Raw genomic sequence first — 22914 nt, forward strand, 5'->3', positions numbered from 1 at the left:
TCAGTACTGAATAAAAAGAAATTAACTTTAAAAAAAATCAAATCAAATGGGGGAAAATGAGAAATATTAACTTGAAAGGAATATTTAAACTATTAATTACATTACATCAGATGGACTCAAAAGTTTATCAACAGACAAACAAGTCCGGAGACTAATCTTCACAAGACAGATCAAGTTTTGTTTGTTTTCATTAATCTTGAACTTTTGACCTACTATTTATGTAGATTCACTATTTTAATTACTAATTAAGTATGGATTAATCATATTTCAAATTTTAATTTTAATTCTTTATACTTTAATATTTGTGAAATGTGAAAACTTATAATAAAAAACAAATTTAAAAGCCCAAAATAGAGGCAGGAGGGCAAAAAAAAAAGAGGCTTATAAAGCCCAAAAAACAGGCAAAGAAAAGAGGCCCAAGGATTCCTATGATGACAAAGCTAAAATTGAATAGCGCAAATTCTGAGGTTTCCTTTTAAACAAATGTCGTACAGTTCATTTAATTCCTCATGAGCTCACTACAATGCTGTTTGGCTTCAAATTTGGTTTCATGACAGGTTAACATCTGGAAGCCGATGCAGTTCTGCCCACTTGTGAAGGTTTCTCCGATGGTGATGAGGAGAAACGGTCAGACTAATAAAGTTCCTTTGGACCTGTATACAATGGCGCCAAGCTCACGTCTTATACGCAACGTGAGGATGATTGAGTGATGTCCAGCAACATTGTTGATTAGCCCAGCTTAAAGTATATAGTGTTGGACATAAAAACATCAAAACAATAGGAACTCAAGCTGATCTGTCAGCTGGTAAACACACCAACACTATTTTAGACCTTCACTTTTTGTAATGAACATGAAAAACTGATGTAGTTTTGACCACTCGCTTTTGCTCCTATATCTGCTACTACGACTTTATAATTGATGAACTCCAGCGGGTATATTACAATGAACAGTGTAAATGATCATGAACTATATACAACTTCTTCATAACCTTGATCGCTCAACAGTAGCATTTGGTCTGGACGTGGATGCGTTAACCTGTTTGTCTGGTGTGTTAGTGGAAGTGAAAGTAGAATCTGAATAATTCAATTCAGTTTGGGCTAGGTTTTTAACATTGTAATGCACTTTTTAACCATTCATTTCTGCATTACCCAAAGCTAGTAAATTATAAAGACAAAAAAATGGTCTCATTTAGATTTGAAACCTCATTAATGACACAAATGAATACAAATTAATGTTTTTGAGACATTTATGACTTAGGGTTAGGGTTAGGGTGCATCTCATGGTAACTTCGTCCACCTATCTTATCTTCGCCCACCTATCTTATCTTCGTCCACCTATCTTATCTTCGTCCACCTATCTTATCTTCGCCCACCTATCTTATCTTTGTCCACCTATCTTATCTTCGTCCCTCTATCTTATCTTCGTCCACCTATCTTATCTTCGTCCACCTATCTTATCGTCGTCCACCTATCTTATCGTCGTCCACCTATCTAATCTTCGCCCACCTATCATATTTCTTTCTGTTTCTGCGTTACCAAACGCCTACGTTCTCAAGTCATCACTACCGCTTGAAGCTGAGGCTGGTGATGGTGTGGCCACTCTGGCCACTCTGGCCATCTCAGAATGTTTGGTTTGGAAATGGAGGGGAGGAAAGGTCATTTTGGTCTAGCCCCAAGAATGAATGGATTGCAATAAAAAGCTCTACCCTGGGCTTGGGACGAGAGCTGGCAGAGTCAGAGAGTAATTAGTACCGAGAGTAGCTTCAATGGCACTAGTTTATACTTTTGAAACAAACTTTGACTATCATGAAGAATCTTAGAAAGGAATCCAAAAAAAAAAAGTCATTCAGATGATAAAAAATGATACTGATTCAATATACAAATAGAAAAATAATGTTTGTATACCGAATCAATACCAAAATATAACATTAAAAAAAAATAAAAAACAAATAGGCCCATATGAATACTTGACAAATTCATGAAAAAAAGTACAATATTAACGATTGTTATATTACTAATGTGAAAATCATACCAAATAGGAATATTTTTATTTGCTGATATAAGGAATTATTCTGTAAAGATTTTCACACTAAAGATTAATCACATTAACCTGCTCTTTACGCTTTGAGTTTTAAGAACTTAATACAATTCAATAAGAGAGAGAAAAGGGGAGTGGTGGCTGAGCTCTTAAGCACTTGGCTACCGAACCTGGGGTCCTGGGCTCGAATCTTGGTAAACACTGGGATTGTAAATTTCGGGGGTTTTAAGGCGTCTACCCGACTCCAACGGGTACCTGACTTTAGTTGGGGGAAGTAAAGGCGTTTGGTTGGTCATTGTGCTGGCCACATGACACCCTCCACGTTAAATGTTGGTCAAAGAAACAGATGACCTTTACATCATCTATCCTATAGATCGCAAGGTCTGAAAGGGAACTTTACTTTTTGAGAGAGAGAACAAAAGAGAAATGTGGAGGCGATATAATGGAATCGAAAGAAAACGTAAGAGAATGAAAATAGGAAGATTGGTCAAGGACGTCATATTGAACGACCACTGCCTGCCAACTACATTATAAAACAAACTTATTGGTTTTAAAAAATGTTGTTTATCAATACAGCCTGTACAGCATATACACCAAAAAATGTTGTTTATCAATACAGCCTGTACAGCATATACACCAAAAAGTTTAAAATCTTAAAGACATTGAATTAAATTTTACAAAGAAGATTGTGTCTAAAATTGCTAAAGATTAAAACAAATTTCACCTACCAGTAGATTTTATCGAATACCATTTAAAGGCAGGCGTTTTCATTGCCTAGTTATCGTACCATAAATGTATGGGGAAAAGTAACCGAATTTCAGTTTGTGACTCGGGGACTCATGTGCTGAATCGTCTCTAAATACAAGTTTGTTCACTTTAACATTGGACAGAAAACTGCTTAGAAATCTGGTACGCGTCCAACAAATATATCGAAACGAAGAAATCAAAATTCAAGGAATGGATCGTTGAGGAAAAGTTTACTTTGGGATGTCCAAGAGGATAATTTTCCTTTTGGTTCGGACATGGCGGATATTGTATTAAAGAGTGGCATAGTGAGGAAAAGGAGAAAGAGAGAGAGAGAGAGGGGGGGGGGTGAAGAAAAAATAAGAAGCACGAAAAGAAGTCAAAGAAGCAACAAATACAAGTGGAAATCACGTGATCTCGAGCCGCGGGCTTGCCACAGGAGCCAGCAATCAGCGCCATTGAGTCAAGAGACGTTTCTTCAGGCACCAATGTTTGCTTAGGAGATGCAGTCTCTATGGAATCTCCAGGGAGCGCGTCACCTCTACCGCCACCTCAGCGGGAGAGCACCCACATCCGGGTCAAGAGGGGTGAAAAAAAGTGACACTTATCCAGTCTTTTTCCATTTTATTCGTGAGGAGAAGAATCCAGAAGAAAATGTTTCTTCAAATTAGCACTTATATTAGATCTGGTGGCTGTACTAAAATCAAAGGCCATAGTCTTGTGATTAGGTCTATCAAATTTGAACTATATTTAAACTTCAAAAAAAAATGTCACAAAGTTTTCAGTTTATTCAACCATCACAGTACAAATTAAAAGTACCTCCTACAGACCTATGAAGGAATATGTTGTAAGGTCCATCTGTCTATGGCCGACGGTTAGAGAGGGTGTCATGTGGCCAGCACAAAGACAATCTTCTTATCTTATCTTATATAATACAGACGTTACTTCAAAAAAGAAGATGATTACGTCCTACGCGTCATGCATTTAGTCATGCATATTAACCAATGACTTAAATTCTGCCAAGTCACTGGTTTTCCTGGCTAGCTCAGGCAACCCATTCCATGCTCTAATAGCACTAAAGAAGAAGGAGTATTTGTACAAATTTGTCCTAGCATATGGGACGAGGAATGTGCCTTTATCTTTGTGTATTTCAGAGTATTTTATTAAATTTTGTTTTTGTATTTGAAGATTATGGTTCAGTGTTTTATGTATGATTGCTACTTTACTTTTGAGTCTTCTGTCCTGAAGGCTTTCTAAATTTAGTGATTTTACTAAAGGTGTTACTCTAGTCAAATGTGAATATTCGTTTGTTATGAATCTCACTGCTCTATTTTGTGTCTGTTCCAGTTTCTTAATGTTTTCTTGAGTTGAGGGGTCCCAAACGGAGGATGCATATTCTATTATTGGCCTAACCAAGGTTAAATAACATTTTAGTTTTATGTTCTTATTTGATTTATAGAAATTTCTTTTAATAAATCCTAATGCTTTGTTTGATTTTTTTGTAGTTTCATCAATATGTGGATTCCATGATAGTTTTTCATTTATTATAACACCTAGGTATTTTGCGTTTTTAGTCTGTGTTACTGGTTTGCCATGAATAAGATAAGTGGAATTAATTTGTTTTAGTTTTTTTGTTACTCTTAACAACTGACATTTTTCTGGGTGGAAAGACATGCTTCAATTTGATTCCCATTTCTGTAGTTCATCTAATTCTCTTTGTAAAATATCTGTGTCTTGTGTTGTTTTTATTGTTCTATATATTATGCAATCGTCTGCAAATAATCTGACTTTTGTTCCTGAACTAATGCAATTTGGTAAATCATTTATGTAAATTAAAAATAGTAGTGGACCCAAGACTGTTCCTTGAGGTACACCTGAGTTTACTGTTATCGGTGTTGATTTAGAGCCATTTATTATTATATCAAGTACCCATTAAAGTTGTAAGACTTGGGGTCGACATTAATACCTTGAATCAAATCCCAGTCTTCACAATGAATCGAGCTCAGACCCCTCGTATCGGAAGCCAACGCTTCACCATTTTGTTTCTTTTTCTTTCTTTGTCCTTTATAGATACAGTTTATTTTAATTTTAAAGACCTACCTTAACACACCAAGCTGAACCTACCTAAACACACTAAGCTGGCACAAGATTAATAATGGAATAAAAGATATCACTAATGACATATGCTTATAGAGCACTACGGATGCTGAACTTATAAATGGCACTGAACCATTTAATTAGTCTTGATTCATATCATGTATCAAAAGAAATGAGAGACAACGACAAAGGAAATAAGAAAATTGTTTTAAATACCTTTTTAAAAAACAAAGCTTAGGCTATATTTAGCGTACTTGTATCAATTTTCGATCATTCATGTAATTAAATTTGTAACATATCTAGATTGAAAATGCATTTATAAAAGTTAAAAAAAAGGGGAACGACCTGTATTGGAACTCATGTCTCAAGCCTTCTTAAGATTCCCAAACCAACACGTTAACCTATCTGCTAGTGGAGAGCTTATGAACATGGAAGATTGTATAGTTATCTATTGTTTCTATAGTCTCGTCCTATTTTTCATGTTGTGTTCACTAAGACTGAGACGACACGACCTATAAAGGGGACTAATTCAGCTTATACCACTTCAGTCAATTACCATTTCTTTACCTATTATGAGACATCAATCCAAAAAAATGTATTACCAATAGTAAATAAACTAATTGTTTCATTTTTTAAAATAGATTCTTGTGTTGTCAGTTAAAAGAAACACTTGTGCAAAATTTTTGCTTGATTTAAGATTGGGTGTGGAAGAAATAACGTGTACAAAACATTTTACCAGACAGACAGACAGAGTGAGTTGATATAAATTTGTAAAAAGTATGGCTAAAGCAATATGTATAGTTACTATTTCAAAATGTATTTAATACTGCTTTGCATGTAGTCGGGTCTGAATACAAATGAGGGGCACATAAACCTTTGACTGACTTTTTTAAAATTTGCTAATCATCAAATACTGGTCAAGAAAACAAAAGTCTTTACACTACATTGAAAAACGACACGATAACATGATCTATTTAAAACAATCCTGTGTGTGTGTGTTTGGGATCCAAATGGTTGGATGGCTGCCTGGTCGTGTGGTTTGGACGCTAGACTGTCGTTTGGATTTATCGATGGTCCCGTGTTCAAACCCTGCCCGCTCTCATCCCCCGTCGTCCTGCGGGAGGTTTGGACTAGGAAGTAAACTATCTTCAACTCTGAAGGAACATCGGTAACATGTAAAACATTTTACAAAAAAACATTTTTTTAAACAAACAAATCAATCTTTTAAAATATTCGCAAAGCAAAGCAGAAAACTAAAGTGTACCCTCCAGCACATAAACGTAGTTGGATATTTTCACGACAAACTAAACAATGTCAAGGACACTCAATCTGACTTCAAAGTTTGCCGACTATATAAAAAAAATGTTGAGCTGCAAACAGAAGAGCTTAGAGAATTGGAAATCTGCTGGGCTCAAATGTTCACAAAAATTAGTATTTACCTTATCAACCCTCAACCTAGCTATTATTAGTTGTTTGCGCAGATGAAAACCTCAGCTAATACTATTATTAAACGTAGCGGCCTATTAAATGTGACGTTATCTATGGCCCCCAGAAATATAAGAGAACATGAACAACAACAAACAACCTCCCGAAATGTGTGTTTGCAGCGTAGCAAATCTCAGTAGAATTGAACGGGGAGGGTGGGGAGGATGACTTCTTCCTTAAAAGCCATATTTCTTCCTTTTTATTTTACTTAAATCGAGTTTCATCCTCCGCGCCCCCCCCCCACCCCCGCAGCCTTGCTCTCCTTCGGCGCCCCGGACGACTGGGCCACTCACCCTGTGACAGTCACGGGCGCACATTTCATTCATGCTTGACCTGCAGCGATGGGAGGTGAGTGAAGTGGCCTCAGGAGGAGGGAGGGGGAGAGAATGAGAGACACAGAGAGAGACAGAGAGAGACACAGAACAGGAGTGGATGTTATAAAAGTATCAATGTTTGTTAAAAAAAAAACACCACCAAAACAGTTCTAATGAAAAGTGGTTCATTTAGTTTATGGATGAAAGAGTCTTGGCTTCTTTTTTTTTTTTAAGTCTCAAAAAAAAATATAAAAAAAAATAAAAAAATAGAAGCCAAGCCCCAGAACACAAAGTGACGAGTAAGTCACTGTCTAGATTGCTCGTTAGACAGAGGTCAGAAGTTCGATAAAAATGTGATAGTATTCATTAGTTAATTGATTTAATACATTTAACAGTCATAAAATTATTTAACAAAATTAATTTAATACTTCTGACCAAAGTAAAAAAAAAAATTAAAAAAACATATTCACCATCCTATCTGTCCTACCACGAAATAGAGTGTTCCTTGATACAACTCTCTATTGTGAACTTGTTTATAGAAATGTTCCTTGATACAACTCTCTATTGTGAACTTGTTTATAGAAACTGTTTGAACTGATTTAGTTTCTGTATCCAGCTTTTATATTGTGATTAGCCTTTTCTTACTTTGACCTAACCAGGGACTGACTGGGCTGTTATCAACAAAGCGTGTTTGACTTAACCTGGGACAGACTGAACAAAATGTGTTCGACCTAACCTGGGACAGACTGGATAAAGTGTGTTCCACCTAACCAGGGACAGACTGGACAAAGTGTGTTCCACCTAACCAGGGACAGACTGGACAAAGTGTGTTCCACCTAACCTGGGACAGACTGGATAAAGTGTGTTCCACCTAACCAGGGACAGACTGGACAAAGTGTGTTCGACCTAACCTGGGACAGACTGGACAAAGTGTGTTCCACCTAACCAGGGACAGACTGGACAAAGTGTGTTCCACCTAACCTGGGACAGACTGGATAAAGTGTGTTCCACCTAACCAGGGACAGACTGGACAAAGTGTGTTCCACCTAACCAGGGACAGACTGGACAAAGTGTGTTCCACCTAACCAGGGACAGACTGGACAAAGTGTGTTCGACCTAACCAGGGACAGACTGGACAAAGTGTGTTCGACCTAACCAGGGACAGACTGGACAAAGTGTGTTCCACCTAACCAGGGAGAGACTGGACAAAGTGTGTTCCACCTAACCAGGGACAGACTGGACAAAGTGTGTTCGACCTAACCTGGGACAGACTGGACAAAGTGTGTTCGACCTTACCAGGGACAGACTGGACAAAGTGTGTTCGACCTAACCAGGGACAGACTGGACAAAGTGTGTTCGAACTAACCAGGGACAGACTGGAAAAAGTGTGTTCGACCTAACCAGGGACAGACTGGACAAAGTGTGTTCAACCTAACCAGGGACAGACTGGACAAAGTGTGTTCCACCTAACCAGGGACAGACTGGACAAAGTGTGTTCCACCTAACCAGGGACATACTGGACAAAGTGTGTTCGACCTAACCAGGGACAGACTGGACAAAGTGTGTTCGAACTAACCAGGGACAGACTGGAAAAAGTGTGTTCGACCTAACCAGGGACAGACTGGACAAAGTGTGTTCAACCTAACCAGGGACAGACTGGACAAAGTGTGTTCCACCTAACCAGGGACAGACTGGACAAAGTGTGTTCCACCTAACCAGCGACAGACTGGGCAAAGTGTGTTCAACCTAACCAGGGACAGACTGGACAAAGAGTGCTGTTATGAATGACCAGATGCTTTAAATGTTTTTAATCCTTTCATTCCCAGCATCTTTAGCGATTACAAACCATCTCTGAATTAGGTAGGCTCACTAGGCTGGTAAAAATTTTAACTAATGATTTACATTCAATAACTGTTCTCTGATGGGTACCCGACAGAAGCTGGAGAAAGTAAAGGCGATTGGTTGTTGTGACTAGGGCGCACATACAAGAGTAACAGTGGACTCGTTACCTCTTGGATGCTCCTTGCTCATGGCCCACATTCTCTTACGCTTTCGAATCATGGACACTAACTTAGGGGGTTCCTAACAGTAGAGTTGAGTATGTTATAGAGAGATACTTACAAGTATCACTTACAAAGACCATCACAAACGTAGAGATAAGAAACAGGATCACAATGACAACTGTGGCCCATCGATGGCCTGCTACCACTGTCAAAAAAAAAAGCAAATTGAAACTTTATGGCCATATCTAAATGTATTCAGGGCTCGCAAAGATTTTCCTTCAGGGGAAAAAAAGGGGCAGACAAAGCGATGGAAACATTAAAGAATGCACGAAACTATCATAGAAAGAGATTTTATCCATGGCAAAAGGCAGAGTGGAATAGAGATAGAGGGTCGACAGATCATGTGTGTTGCCCCAACGCTTGATCAGCATAAGGGATAGGTGAAGGTGAGGTTAGATCTACACATTATTTTATTGTTTAGTATTTGACAGTGTTGTACTTTTCTTATAACAACTGAATTTTTTAATCCGGCCATTTCTTCATCAATTTAACTTTGTCTGGGGAAACAAGTCATCAAGTTTTTAAATATTTATTCTGTATTGGGCTGTTGTGTTGTCGTCTGCAATTGTATTGCGCCTTTATCTCTCTAGTTAGACTGCCACGGAAAAGTTTCTACAGACTGGTCACTTACCGCTGGCGCTCGGCGGGAAGCTCGGGGCAATACTGACGTCACAGGACGATGTGGTGTCAATGAGAGGAGGGATACCAGGGCTGCTGACGTCAAGAGAAGCGTCCCCTGGCACCTCAGACTTCAAAGGTGGATTTCTATTTATGTGTCTGTTTCCGTTAGCTGATGTAACAAATGAATAATGAACAAGTAATGTAAAACAAACATCAATTCCAATATCATGTTCAGAAAACAATAAACTAAATACATTTTATTAGCCATTAAAAATAAAGAGAATAAAAATGGTCAATATAAGAAACGAATCTTCAAAATTCGTGATATTAGCACGACGCTCTATCTACTTAGCAAGACAGCCAATCTTTTATGAAAGAAATTTCTTTTTTGTTTAACTTCCGCCTTTGACTAGCTTCCATCTTATCTAATCTATACCATTTTGTTTTTTTTAAATAAATTACACTTGAACTTATCTTTGCTAACTTTCGGCTAGGAAGATAATGTGAATTAATAGTAGGAATTGAATGACAAAAAAAAATTTAAAAAAACTAGAACTATGAAGAATTTCAAAGCCCTCTATGATACTTCAACTAGAGTTAGCTACACCGCTATAAATCAACTTGTTGGAACAAGTGCGCTGTCACATTGTAGGTTACGTCATTAATTTAGTCTGTGCATTATGTCATTAATTAGATTTAGTTTTTGATACTATAATGGCATCTATTTAGTGTTTTTCTTTCTGAAAAGTATTGCAAATTGAGTCTACATCTGACTCTAATGTTCTGTGGTATGTCAGACACAGAGAAAGACAACTCTTTCAAATACAATTAGTCTTATTTATAAGTTAGGTCCCACCCTAACACAATAGTATCAGTAAGTGTCAGTATTGGCGTTGACGGAGTCTTTCTATTGCGTACACTACGGTACTAGATCTATAACTTATTTCTTTAGGTACTGACACATCAGTCTTTATTACAAAGCTTATATCCACACTGTCTGTCTGTCTGTATGATAAAAATTTAGCATACGTCATTTCTCTCACATCCAATATTAGATTAAGTTGAAATTTTGCTTAATTATTACTTTTAACTGACAACAGAAGAATCAATTTTTTTAAATTAACCAATTAGTTAATTAACTATTGGTGATTAATTATTTTGTTTGGTATCTCGAACAAGGGAAAGAAACTGTTCTTGGCTGAATTGGCTGAAGTCTTATAAGCTGAAATAGTCTGAGACGGATTTTGGAAGTAAGTTAAACAGATCGGGTCTCAAACAAGGAAATCCTATGCCGAACTGGAAGTAGAACACTTAGTGAAGTTGTGACAGAACGTCGCATGAGGTTTGCGGGACATGTTCTACAACAAAATGAACTACGCGTAATAAGAGTTGCGATGACATGGAGGCCAATACGAGGAAAGCGCAAACAGGAACGTCGTATAACCTGGCGTCACACCTTCATGGAGGACCTCAGAACAGTGGACACCAGGTGGGAGGAGGCTTCAGACATTGCCATTGACAGATCTTTATGGAAACAGCTTGCCTCCCAATGTGCGGATCGGCGCGGGAGGACCTAAGTCTAAGTAAGTCCCCTTTATATGTCGACGCTTAAAAGTAAGTTTCAAACAAACAATACATAACTATACAATCTTCAATTTTCATAAGCACTTCAGTAGCAGAGTGTTTCGTAGGTCAGCTTGAGTAGGCTTGAGCCATGAGCTCAAATTAAGGTTGTTATCCTCCTTTTTTATGTTTTTAGATACCCTCCCCAGTTCCCCAACTAGTCTAGACAAGTGATAGGACCAGAGCGTAGTCAGTAAACGAAAACCAGGAAATGGCGCTAAACAAAAACAATGGGTCAAACTATTTCTAATCGCACGTATTTATTGTTATTAGTCTAAATCTATTACAAATTTAATTACATGACTGAACCAAACTAATTGATACAATTACACTATAGTAGTATAACCTTTGTTTGTTGTTTTTTTTTAAGTATTTTTTTAACGTTTTTCTGGCTAATTTCTTTTGATTCATTTTACTTTTTGTTCCTTATTGTTTCTACTTTCAAGCTACCTTCCCAAGTCCGACAAAACAGTTTGTTTCTATTTTCAAGCTACCCTCCTAAGTCCGACAAAACAGTTTGTTTTTTACTTCCAAGCTACCCTCCTAAGTCCGACAAAACAGTTTGTTTCTACTTTCAAGCTACCCTCCTAAGTCCGACAAAACAGTTTGTTTTTTACTTCCAAGCTACCCTCCTAGGTCCGATAAAACAGTTTTTTTTACTTTCAAGCTACCCTCCTAAGTCCGACAAAACAGTTTCTTTCTACTTTCAAGCTACCCTCCTAAGTCCGACAAAACAGTTTGTTTCTACTTTCAAGCTACCCTCCTAAGTCCGACAAAACAGTTTGTTTTTTACTTCCAAGCTACCCTCCTAGGTCCGATAAAACAGTTTTTTTTACTTTCAAGCTACCCTCCTAAGTCCGACAAAACAGTTTCTTTCTACTTTCAAGCTACCCTCCTAAGTCCGACAAAACAGTTTCTTTCTACTTTCAAGCAACCCTCCTAAGTCCGACAGAACAGTTTGTTTTTTACTTTCAAGCTACCCTCCTAAGTCCGACAGAACTGTTTGTTTTTTACTTTCAAGCAACCCTCCTAAGTCCGACAAAACAGTTTCTTTCTACTTTCAAGCAACCCTCCTAAGTCCGACAGAACAGTTTGTTTTTTACGTTCAAGCTACCCTCCTAAGTCCGACAGAACTGTTTGTTTTTTACTTTCAAGCTACCCTCCTAAGTCCGACAGAACAGTTTGTTTTTTACTTTCAAGCAACCCTCCTAAGTCCGACAGAACTGTTTGTTTTTTACTTTCAAGCTACCCTCCTAAGTCCGACAAAACAGTTTCTTTCTACTTTCAAGCAACCCTCCTAAGTCCGACAAAACAGTTTGTTTTTTACTTTCAAGCAACCCTCCTAAGTCCGACAGAACTGTTTGTTTCTACTTTCAAGCAACCCTCCTAAGTCCGACAGAACAGTTTGTTTTTTACTTTCAAGCAACCCTCCTAAGTCCGACAAAACATTTTTTTTTCTACTTTCAAGCAACCCTCCTAAGTCCGACAAAACAGTTTCTTGTCCAAATTTTGCTTCAGGTGATGTTAAAATGTACGTGTCATTACTATGTTCTACTTCAATGAATACGTTACAAGTCAATGGATGAATTACCTTTTTTAAGATATGTAAGATAGCGGTACAGGACTTGTGAGTCCTGAGGTCCTGCCAACTTGTAGATATCGTCCTGGGTCATGGTACAGAGTCTGGGGCCGTCCACCCCGTAAAACTTTGAAACATCTACGTCGGTCAGGTTGTACTCCAGCGCTGTACACTTGAGCCAGTTGGTCACATTCTCCTGCGTCCACAGCGAGATATCTGCCAAGTGGTCAAGAAAACAAGTAGCAACAGTAGAACTAAACAAAAAAGTGACCCACAAATAGTGCTACTTTTTTGTCTGTTAAAAATTTCTTGAAGTATTTTAGTCAGTGTACCTAACTAGAGGCATAACTAGATCTAGAGTGGAAGTTGCGGCATTTTTTATAATGTTAAAAAAAGAAAGAAAAAACAACAACAGGGGTTTGGTGGCTGAATGGTAAAGCGCTTGGTTTCCGAAGATCTCGGGTTTGAATCCTGGTAAAGACTGGAATTTTGAGTTTCGGCATCTTTACGACACACCTGACTCCAACCAACTCAAATGGGAATCTGTGTACCGACCTCGTGATTCTCTCGTTAGCCGTCTACCATAGAAACATATGAGCTTTACATCATCTGCCCCATATATCGTACTTAAAAAATACCCAGGAGAGCTCTTTGGGTGTGGCGATATGAAAAGTCTTTTGCCACTATCAGTACATAATGCAGATATACGGATACGGGGCCTCTGCTACACATTATAATGTTCAGTAGCGATAAACTTTACTATGGATTAACGTGTGATGGATGTACTTCAATACAGTTATGATAAACAAGGAGTTATTAATCAGCAATGTTGAACCCTTTCCGGTATCTGTACCAATTACCATGAAAGCTCTTTAGATATAACATTTGGTTAAAGCTTGGGCTAGGCCCCGTTTGTGATACTCACCTAGGGCCCCGCTTACTGGTACAAATAGGGTCCCTACTTAACAAGCTAATCAATGTCGTTACTGAGTTTTATAAGATATGTTTCAAGAAATAATTGAAATTCGATTGTAAGCGCTAGAATCTTACCTGCAGGTACTAACACGGATTTTCCTTTCCGCTTCCCAGAATCAAAGTCATAAACGTAGTCTTGTGGACCATAGTTGTCGTAGTCCTCATCCTGCTGAGACAATGTGTGCTCATTTAGATCCTTTGCGTCAGTCTTCAGATCGGGTGAGTCGCGGTACTTGTGAAGGCTTCTGGCGTACATACATTGCGACTTGACGCCAATAGGTGTATCCCGCCATTGGTAACTATCTCCTTCTGATTGCCGCTGCTGGGTGGGTTTGTTCTGAAAGAAAATTGGGACATCTGGCTGCTTTCTGTGTCTTTCGGGTGAAGACGATAAAGAGGCATCTGAGGTTGGCGGCGAGGGTAAAGTCCCGACGCCTGGGGAGCAAAACGACGTCATTAGAATGGACTCTGAGGTAGAAAGAGCGTCATTTTGAAATAGAGACAACGTGGGATTGTGCAAAGGAAACTCGGAAGCTTGCATAGAGCCCAAATGAGTAGAGCCTGCTTCTTTCTGGTAAAGAAAAGCGTTCTGCTGAAGTGAGCTGTTTTGGAAAGTTTCTTCCATGCACGAGGGAATGTCATTTCGGGACGGATACGAACAGGACGAGAACCCATTAGTGGAAAACCTTTCTGTTGGCTTGTTGTTTGTGTTTCCTGTTGGAGAAGAGCATTCGGGATTTCCAGTTAGTTTTTCCGGGGTTTCATTCAACGGAAACTTCACATTTGGTGTTAGAGTATCAGAGTACATAAACTTTCGCTCTCCAGAGAGATCCAGATTCAATGGCATTGCTTCCAAGTTGTTTGACTGAGGCTGAACGGCCAGAAATGACTGCTCAGAACTTGTGTTCTGTATTTCGGATTTTGATCCAGTTTTTAGAAAGTCAAGCAAAGTGTTGACCGATTTGTTTTCTGATTGCTGACTGTAAGCATTAACGTTGGGTTTGTCTTCAGAGAGATAACAGGACTCGGGAAACCGACCTATGCCATTGGTTTCCATTGGTATCGTGCCGCAGATATTGGGCTCTTCCTTGATCGTCTTCTTTTCTTGACTCTTGAGCCCAAACATGGATTCTAAAGTAGACAGTAAAGCCTCATTTGTACCAGTCTTGTTTTGCAATAGTCCTGTGCTGACACAACAGTTAGTAACAGAAGGTGGTGAGAACATTCTCTTGGAAGAAGCTGGGCCATCAGAGCTGAACGAATTATTGACTTCCGTGCTGACCAAGTGCGACATGTCGGAAACAGACGAAGATACGAACGTGGTCCCACCATACTGACCAACATTGCTGACCAGGATGGACTTGACAGACTTAGACGTTGCGCAGATATCATTGCCGTTTAAAGATTTGTTATTTTTAGCTGTCTGCTCTGCACTGATCACTGTTTTGTCAGAGTTATGTTTTGATAGACTTCCACTTGCATCTAGCTTGCAGCTTTTTCTACCACGAAAAGAATCAACTACTCGTTTCTTTCTCTTCGTAGACACTTTTTCTACACTGCTTACAGCTGCGGCTGGGCTGATTGGCACTGAATAGTTAACAGATACAGCCGTGTTTACAGATACAGCTCTGCTTACCATTGAATTATAAGCATCGCAAGACTCCATGTTTCTATTAGCTTCAAAGGTGTTATAAGAGAGACCCTTCAGTTCTACATGGATTGAATCTGAAAACGTTTGAAAAAGTCTGAGCATAGAAAGTCGTTATAAAAAAATAATTCTATTTTGTAGTGTACACCATTTAAAAAAAAATGTTTCTTTAAATAAATGTGTTCACGTAATGAGCTGGTAAATAAAATATAGTTTGAGTAAAACTGAACAATAAACTTAATCATACTGACCACCACGATAGTAGAAATACGTACAAGTCACAATATATAAATTCTAAAAGCTTATATTAACGTTACATACTTGTTAGTAGACTTAACACACCAGACTCACTGTACTAAACAATGTATTAATACATAAGAAATTAATTAGTTTTAGATGTTATTATTAATTGATTTCTATTTAAATTCAATATTTCTAATCAAGTTTCAGTTCAATCAAAAGATAACTACATGTCTGCAAGTACAAGGCAACGAGGTGGAATGTTTTCCATTTAAAGACTTGTTCAAAGAACCAGATCAAACATCTGAGCTTAGTGCGTGTACAAATGAATTACGTAACGCAACTACAAGAAATTGTTCACGTCTGCTGAGCTGAAAGGAAGTTGATTGAAACTGAAAGTCGAACACTTCCAGTACACGCGCAACTGTAAGAAAATTGTAGAAGCTATTGTTACGCACACTTCAAAAGTATAAGCGTCAATCCCAAGAAATTCCAATCCATCTAAAACATAGATAAACTTAAGAAATAGTTGCGAGACAGGGAAGGGGGGGAGGGGGAGAAAGATTTTCAAAAAAAAAAAGAAATTGAAAATTGCGTGAGAACAATAGAAAAGCTCTTGACGGGTAAGTTGTGAGATTCAAGAGGAAAGCATCAATTGAACATCTTTACTGTCACACCTTTTGACTTTGCTTTTTGCAAACTGCAGCTGACTAACCGAACAAAAGACTTCCTGGTATTAGTGTGACCGATTCATAGATAAGGAATATCAAAGAAACATGTTATAAAGATTGAACATTTACAAGATATATTATGAGAGGTAGGCAAGGAGGTAGGCAAGGAGGAAGACAAGGAGGTAGGCAAAAAGGAAGACAAGGAGGTAGGCAAGGAGGTAGGCAAGAAGGAAGACATGGAGGAAGGCAAGGAGGAAGGCAAGGATGTAGGCAAGGAGGAAGGCAAGGGGGTAGGTAGGGAGGAAGACAAGGAAGTAGGCAAGGAGGAAGACAAGGAGGTAGGCAAGGATGTAGGCAAGGAGGAAAGCAAGGGGGTAGGTAGGGAGGAAGACAAGGAGGTAGGCAAGGAGGAAGACAAGGAGGTAGGCAAGGAGGAAGACAAGGAGGTAGGCAAGGAGGAAGACAAGAAGATAGGCAAGGAGCACAACATTTTGTTTGTACTTAGGACGACTAGAAATGTTAGAACATTTGTTGACTTGTAGAAAGTATGTACCAGATTATAATGGAATGATTGAGTGCTGTCTAAACGTGTTCCGGATGAGAGAGTTACGTAACGATTCATAAGTGAGACGCGGAGAGAGATGATTTTTTTTTACAAGACTATAGTCATTAATAACATAATCAGTCACTCCACCGTGCAAATGAAACTGACTGAGAAGAAAACTTTTAAAGATATATCACATGTAGATACCACTGTCTAATTTGTTTCTGATATAGGTGCAATGTTTAGTCTGCCTAATTTTGTTTCTGATATAGGTGCAATGTTTAGTCTGCCTAATTTTGTTTCTGATATAGGTGCAATGTTTAGTCTGCCTAATTTTGTTTCTGATATAGGTGCAATGTTTAGTCTGCCTAATTTTGTTTCTGATATAGGTGCAATGTTTAGTCTGCCTAATTTTGTTTCTGGTATAGAGGCAATTGTTAATCTGCAATGTCTGTATCTGATATAGGTGCAATACAATCGTGTTAGTCAAATATATCTACGTTACTTGTTCATGGTGGCTTGTAGTTGATGTGTAACTCACGACTTGCAATGCGCTTCATCACAGTCTCCGACAGTACAGAACCGGCAAGCATCGAGACAAACTATTGGACTTGTTTTCCTTCTATAATTGGCTATTACACTTTGTACATTTCGACATTTACTCTTTGATTAAAGAGTTCCACATTGTTCTCTACCTCTACTATTAAGAATTAGGATTGATTGATTAAATCTATATGCTATCAGTAGGGCCGGTCTTAGGCCACTGCAACCTATGCGGCCGCAGTGGGCCCCGCACTTTCATAGGCCCCGCGCGAATTCTAGGTGTAAATTATTAAATTAAACCATTTTAACTTTTTATTAAAGGGTTCCGAGAATTCTCCTGAAATTCTAAAATATACGAAAAAATCTTGAAAATCTTAAATTATTAAAATATTTTGAAAACCGATGCAAATATCCTTAAAAACCGACAATATTGTCATTTCGGGGTGTCATTAAATATGGACAACGCCAATCCTACTCGCGATAAAAAAAAAGCGGCATTGTCAGCTTTCATTTAATAAAAATATAATAATAAGGCGCATTTAACCAAAACAAGAAGTTCAAATACTTAATTTACTTTTATAGTCTCTGGCATAGAAATATTAATCTAAATCTAACTCGACCTCTTTAAAAAAAAAGACAAAAGCGATATTTTGCTAGTCGATAGTAAATCTAAACTAAATGTTTATCGGCTTTTTGTTGGAAAACTACTATCTACTGTTGATGGCTCGTAAAGTTAATTTGAAAGTGATTTTGTGCTTAGTAAAGTATGAATAAAATGCAAAGATGAATTTATTTTCTAATACAAAAATTAATTTTCACTTATAATCCTTATCACAACCCAGAATGGGCCCCGCGCAATCCGTTTCGCATAGGACCCCGCAATCCGTAGGACCGGCCCTGGCTATCAGTTGTCCCATATGCTATCGGTAAAAGGTTGATTATTAGCGGTATAATTGTGAATAATATTGAGGGAACTTTTAGTTCTCGTGATGAGAGATTGACACATGTGAATTACAAATATTGTTAAGCTATTTAAATCACTAACTGTTTGACTAATGGGTTAATTTTTCAATTGATTCGTGTATTCAGTATTGTCTTCGACAATGAATATTTGTTCAAAGTTTCAATTGACCTGAGAAAGTGGGAGAAACTACCTGTACAAGATCTGTACCAGACAGACAGACAGACGGACAGTGTGAGTTGGTATAAGTATTGTTAAAAAGAGCTGAGCGTTATAGGTAAGTGACGTCCTTTGTAAACTTTGTTCAAGGTTAACATTTACAATGACGTCAAATTATTCAAATTCATATTGCCGGAGTGATTTTAAGAACCACTTAGATGTTAAATGTAAACTGAGTATGCTGGCGTAGAGTAAAATCTGGGTAACATTTTCAAATGAGAAAAAAAAAGCAACTACAAAAACTGCAATGAGGCCTATTGTGCATCTCTATATTCACTGCAAGCTTTCTTGTACGTCTGATTATAAAAATATTCCTCTCTAAGCCAATAAGCGGTAAAATAAAACACAAGGATGTCGTCATCGTCAAAAATAATTCAAGCAGTGGCGTAGCTAGCAATGTGCGAATGGTGCGGGCCGCACTGTGCATCAAATACCCTAGCTACGCCGCTGAATTCAAGCCTTTAAAACAGGCATGTCAAACATAGCGTTCGGGGGCCGCCTGCGGCCCGCGATCACTTTGCATGCGGCCCGCTTGGCCACCTAAAAAATTATCAAAATAATGTTAAACTATTACGATGAAAAATAAGAGATGACAAGCTACTTGAGTTGAAAAATAGTATTTATTAAACTGAACAACGAGAGTGCGCCTGCAGTGAAAGAAAGCTACATTTTGTCAAACTTAATTGCAAGCCATAGCAAATCATTTAGTAAATGTGATTTTATGAAAGAGTGTGTCGTTAAATCCGAAGTAATTTGTCCAGAGAAGGTGAAAGCATTAAAAAAATAGTTTTAACTAGGAACACTGTGGCAGATAGAAACAAATGACATGTCAATCAGCTTGCGTGAACAATTCAAGAACAAAATAGTTGATTTTCAATTATTTTTATTGGCTCTCGGTGAGTCAACTGATGTAACGGGTGTAAGCGCAGATGACTATATTCATAAGGGCCTGTGACAGGAATTTTGAGATACATAAGAAGCTAGTTGAGTTCTGTTCTATGCGTAGCACCACAACAAGTGAGGATGTTTTTGAGAAATGACAGGAGGTGATAATGCAGTACAATTTATCTTTGGTAAAGCTAACTAGTCAAACAACGAAGGGCGCACCAACCATGAAATGAAATTGTTTTGATGCAAAGCTACTTGCAAAAAATAAGAGAGACTGATGATAATTTTGAATTTGCTCATTTTTAGTGCATCATTCACCAAGAAACATTCTGCGCACAGTAATTACAGTTCTAACATGTCATAAAACCATTTTCAGTCGCTCTCAATTTTATTTGTGCCCGTGGTTTAAATTATCGCCAATTTTGTATGTTTCTGTATGACATTGGACACGAATTTGATTGTGTTCCTTACTACACAGAAGTCCGCTGGCTCTCATGTCATTAAGTATTGAAGAGATTTTTTGCATTGTATTGTTTATGAACATGAAAGGTGAACTGTTGAACATTTCTAAACTGACGAATGGGTTCGGGATTTGGCATTAGCAGTTGATCTCACTGGTCACCTGCAAGACTTGAATATGAAACTTCAAAGTAAGGCCAAAATTGTCACAACTGCGTGTAATCATGTGAAGTGCTTTCAAGCAAAATAAACCAAATATGAAGAGAAAATCTTGTTCACTTCTAAACGTGTCAGGAACAAAAAAGATTAAATACGGTTACAATATTAGGTAAATATGTCTTACAACTGGAATCATTATGACATGCTTTCAATGACCGCTTTCGTGACTTCGTTTCATACGAACAAGAATTTTCGTTATTTTTATCTCCATTCTCATTTGTTTCTGAAAATGCTGCTGGTAATGTGCAACTAGAGATGAGAGAATAGCAGTCAAGAGTCTTTGTTGAAATAGAAGTATATAGAATTTTACAGTTATTTCTCCTGAACGGTACGTTGAGAAATTTGCAGCCAGGAAAATGTCAAGCATCAGGACAAAGTAATTAATGCGTAATCATAGGGATTTCTAATTACTAAATAGTACTACAAATTTAGCTAACTAAGGGATAGGTATGCCATTAATTATTGTACTCTATGTATTATTTCTAATGTACATTAAACTAATAGGCTGCTTTTTTTATATTTTTGGCTGCGGCCCCTCAGGTCATAGTAAGTTTTTATGTGGCCCATACACCTTAATGAGTTTGACATGCCTGCTTTAAAAGTATATGCTCCAAAAATAATTAGGGAAAGAAAACAAATGAGTTTGTACTTTAACAAGTCACTTCTCTGGCTGGCAAAAAGAAAGTACTCCTCGATCATGTGAAGAGGCGAGAGCTGAACTGGTCATGTTGTAAGACACACGAGGTGAGAGCTGAACTGGTCATGTTGTAAGACACACGAGGCGAGAGCTGAACTGGTCATGTTGTAAGACACACGAGGCGAGAGCTGAACTGGTCATGTTGTAAGACACACGAGGCGAGAGCTGAACTGGTCATGTTGTAAGACACACGAGGTGAGAGCTGAACTGGTCATGTTGTAAGACACACGAGGTGAGAGCTGAACTGGTCATGTTGTAAGACACACGACTCACTCTCAAAAATCCTCTCTCATGGTTCAATGGAGGAAACAGGAAGAAACGATCATCCACACACACACACAACTTGCAGGACAACGTCACCGCCTGTCTCTTGACGTCCACACACACAACAAACTTGCAGGACAACGTCACCGCCTGTCTCTTGACGTCCACACACACACAACTTGCAGGACGACGTCACCACCTGTCTCTTGACGTCCACACACACAACAAACTTGCAGGACAACGTCACCGCCTGTCTCTTGACGTCCACACACACAACAAACTTGCAGGACAACGTCACCGCCTGTCTCTTGACGTCCACACACACACAACTTGCAGGACGACGTCACCGCCTGTCTCTTGACGTCCACACACACAACAAACTTGCAGGACAACGTCACCGCCTGTCTCTTGACGTCCACACACACAACAAACTTGCAGGACAACGTCACCGCCTGTCTCTTGACGTCCACACACACACAACTTGCAGGACGACGTCACCGCCTGTCTCTTGACGTCCACACACACAACAAACTTGCAGGACAACGTCACCGCCTGTCTCTTGACGTCCACACACACAACAAACTTGCAGGACAACGTCACCGCCTGTCTCTTGACGTCCACACACACAACAAACTTGCAGGACAACGTCACCGCCTGTCTCTTGACGTCCACACACACAACAAACTTGCAGGACAACGTCACCGCCTGTCTCTTGACGTCCACACACAAAACAAACTTGCAGGACAACGTCACCGCCTGTCTCTTGACGTCCACACACACAACAAACTTGCAGGACAACGTCACCGCCTGTCTCTTGACGTCCACACACACAACAAACTTGCAGGACAACGTCACCGCCTGTCTCTTGACGTCCACACACAAAACAAACTTGCAGGACAACGTCACCGCCTGTCTCTTGACGTCCACACACAAAACAAACTTGCAGGACAACGTCACCGCCTGTCTCTTGACGTCCACACACAAAACAAACTTGCAGGACAACGTCACCGCCTGTCTCTTGACGTCCACACACAAAACAACTTGCAGGACGACGTCACCGCCTGTCTCTTGATGTCCTGCTAAGGGCAGCTGCTGACTGGCAAGAGTGGAGGGACTTGGTTCCCAACAATTCTACCATGCAAGGAAGTCACTGATGGTAAGGAGGATAATCCCTGTACCCTTTTTTCACCTGAGCACTAAGCATGAGCACGACGTGATGTTATTTTTGGTCTAGCACTGCAAGAGGCAGCTTGGAAATGACCAACTAGATTTCTCTTAACACCATTTTTCTGGGAAATCGAACTTACCGAGAAAGCTACAAAGCTGCGTCACTTCGTATTTATAGCGGATAGCGCTACAGATGGGTTCAATGACAATAGTCTACGTAAATAGCAGGATATAAGCACTAGGTAACATTCAACATTTGATCGCTACTTGGAATAGCTATGACTTACAAAACTAGTTTCATATTAGACATCCTGTGACTAAGTACAGTTGAATTGACTGAAGACTGACTACATCTTTCTACACATATCTGTTTCTTTCTCACGTCCATTCACTTTGAACACTCAACTTTTGGTCTACGATGACATGTCTCGCACTCAAGTCTTAATGGTAGACATTTTGACACAGCTTATATCAACTTACTCTGAACGTCTGCTACAAGTTTTATACGTCAGTTCTCCCACCACCCCCCACCTCGGATCAAGTTGAAATTGTGCACTATCATTTCTTGTACCTGACATACAAGAAACCAGTTAGTTGACAAATTATTGGTTATTAATTATTTTGGGATAGAGACTGTACTTGCCAGATATGGTGGTATAAGTATAAAAGTATATATAAGTATATATTTGAGTAGAGACTTAGGACTTTGTGTACAAGTTTGAAACTAACAATAGATAGCAATGAGCTATTTTCATAAGCACTTCTCTGGCACAGTGGTAATTGTGTTGGCTTGAGAAGGCTTCAGCCCTAGAGTTTCAATTCAAATCGCACACCTTTTTTATAATAAAATACATT

General features: G+C 38.8%; 1 protein-coding gene across 5 annotated transcripts in view; it reads right to left on the reverse strand.

Moving 5' to 3' along the window:
• The window catches only part of LOC106058449 (uncharacterized), a 73510-nt gene that overhangs the window by 45917 nt on the left and 4679 nt on the right, over positions 1 to 22914 (reverse strand). For 2 of the 5 annotated variants that reach the window (XM_056035495.1, XM_056035498.1), the window contains exons 2-5: positions 13615 to 15264; positions 12577 to 12780; positions 9373 to 9531; positions 8800 to 8886 (exon numbers count right to left, since the gene is read on the reverse strand). In XM_056035495.1, the coding sequence (XP_055891470.1) occupies positions 8800 to 8886; positions 9373 to 9531; positions 12577 to 12780; positions 13615 to 15264 (2100 nt within the window). Of the gene's footprint in view, positions 1 to 8799; positions 8887 to 9372; positions 9532 to 12576; positions 12781 to 13614; positions 15265 to 15657; positions 15800 to 22914 lie in introns of those variants that run through there. The other 3 variants (XM_056035497.1, XM_056035496.1, XM_056035499.1) reach the window with 3 other exon arrangements.

The sequence above is a fragment of the Biomphalaria glabrata genome, chromosome 7 (genome assembly GCF_947242115.1).
Source record: "Biomphalaria glabrata chromosome 7, xgBioGlab47.1, whole genome shotgun sequence".
NCBI lineage: Eukaryota > Metazoa > Mollusca > Gastropoda > Planorbidae > Biomphalaria > Biomphalaria glabrata.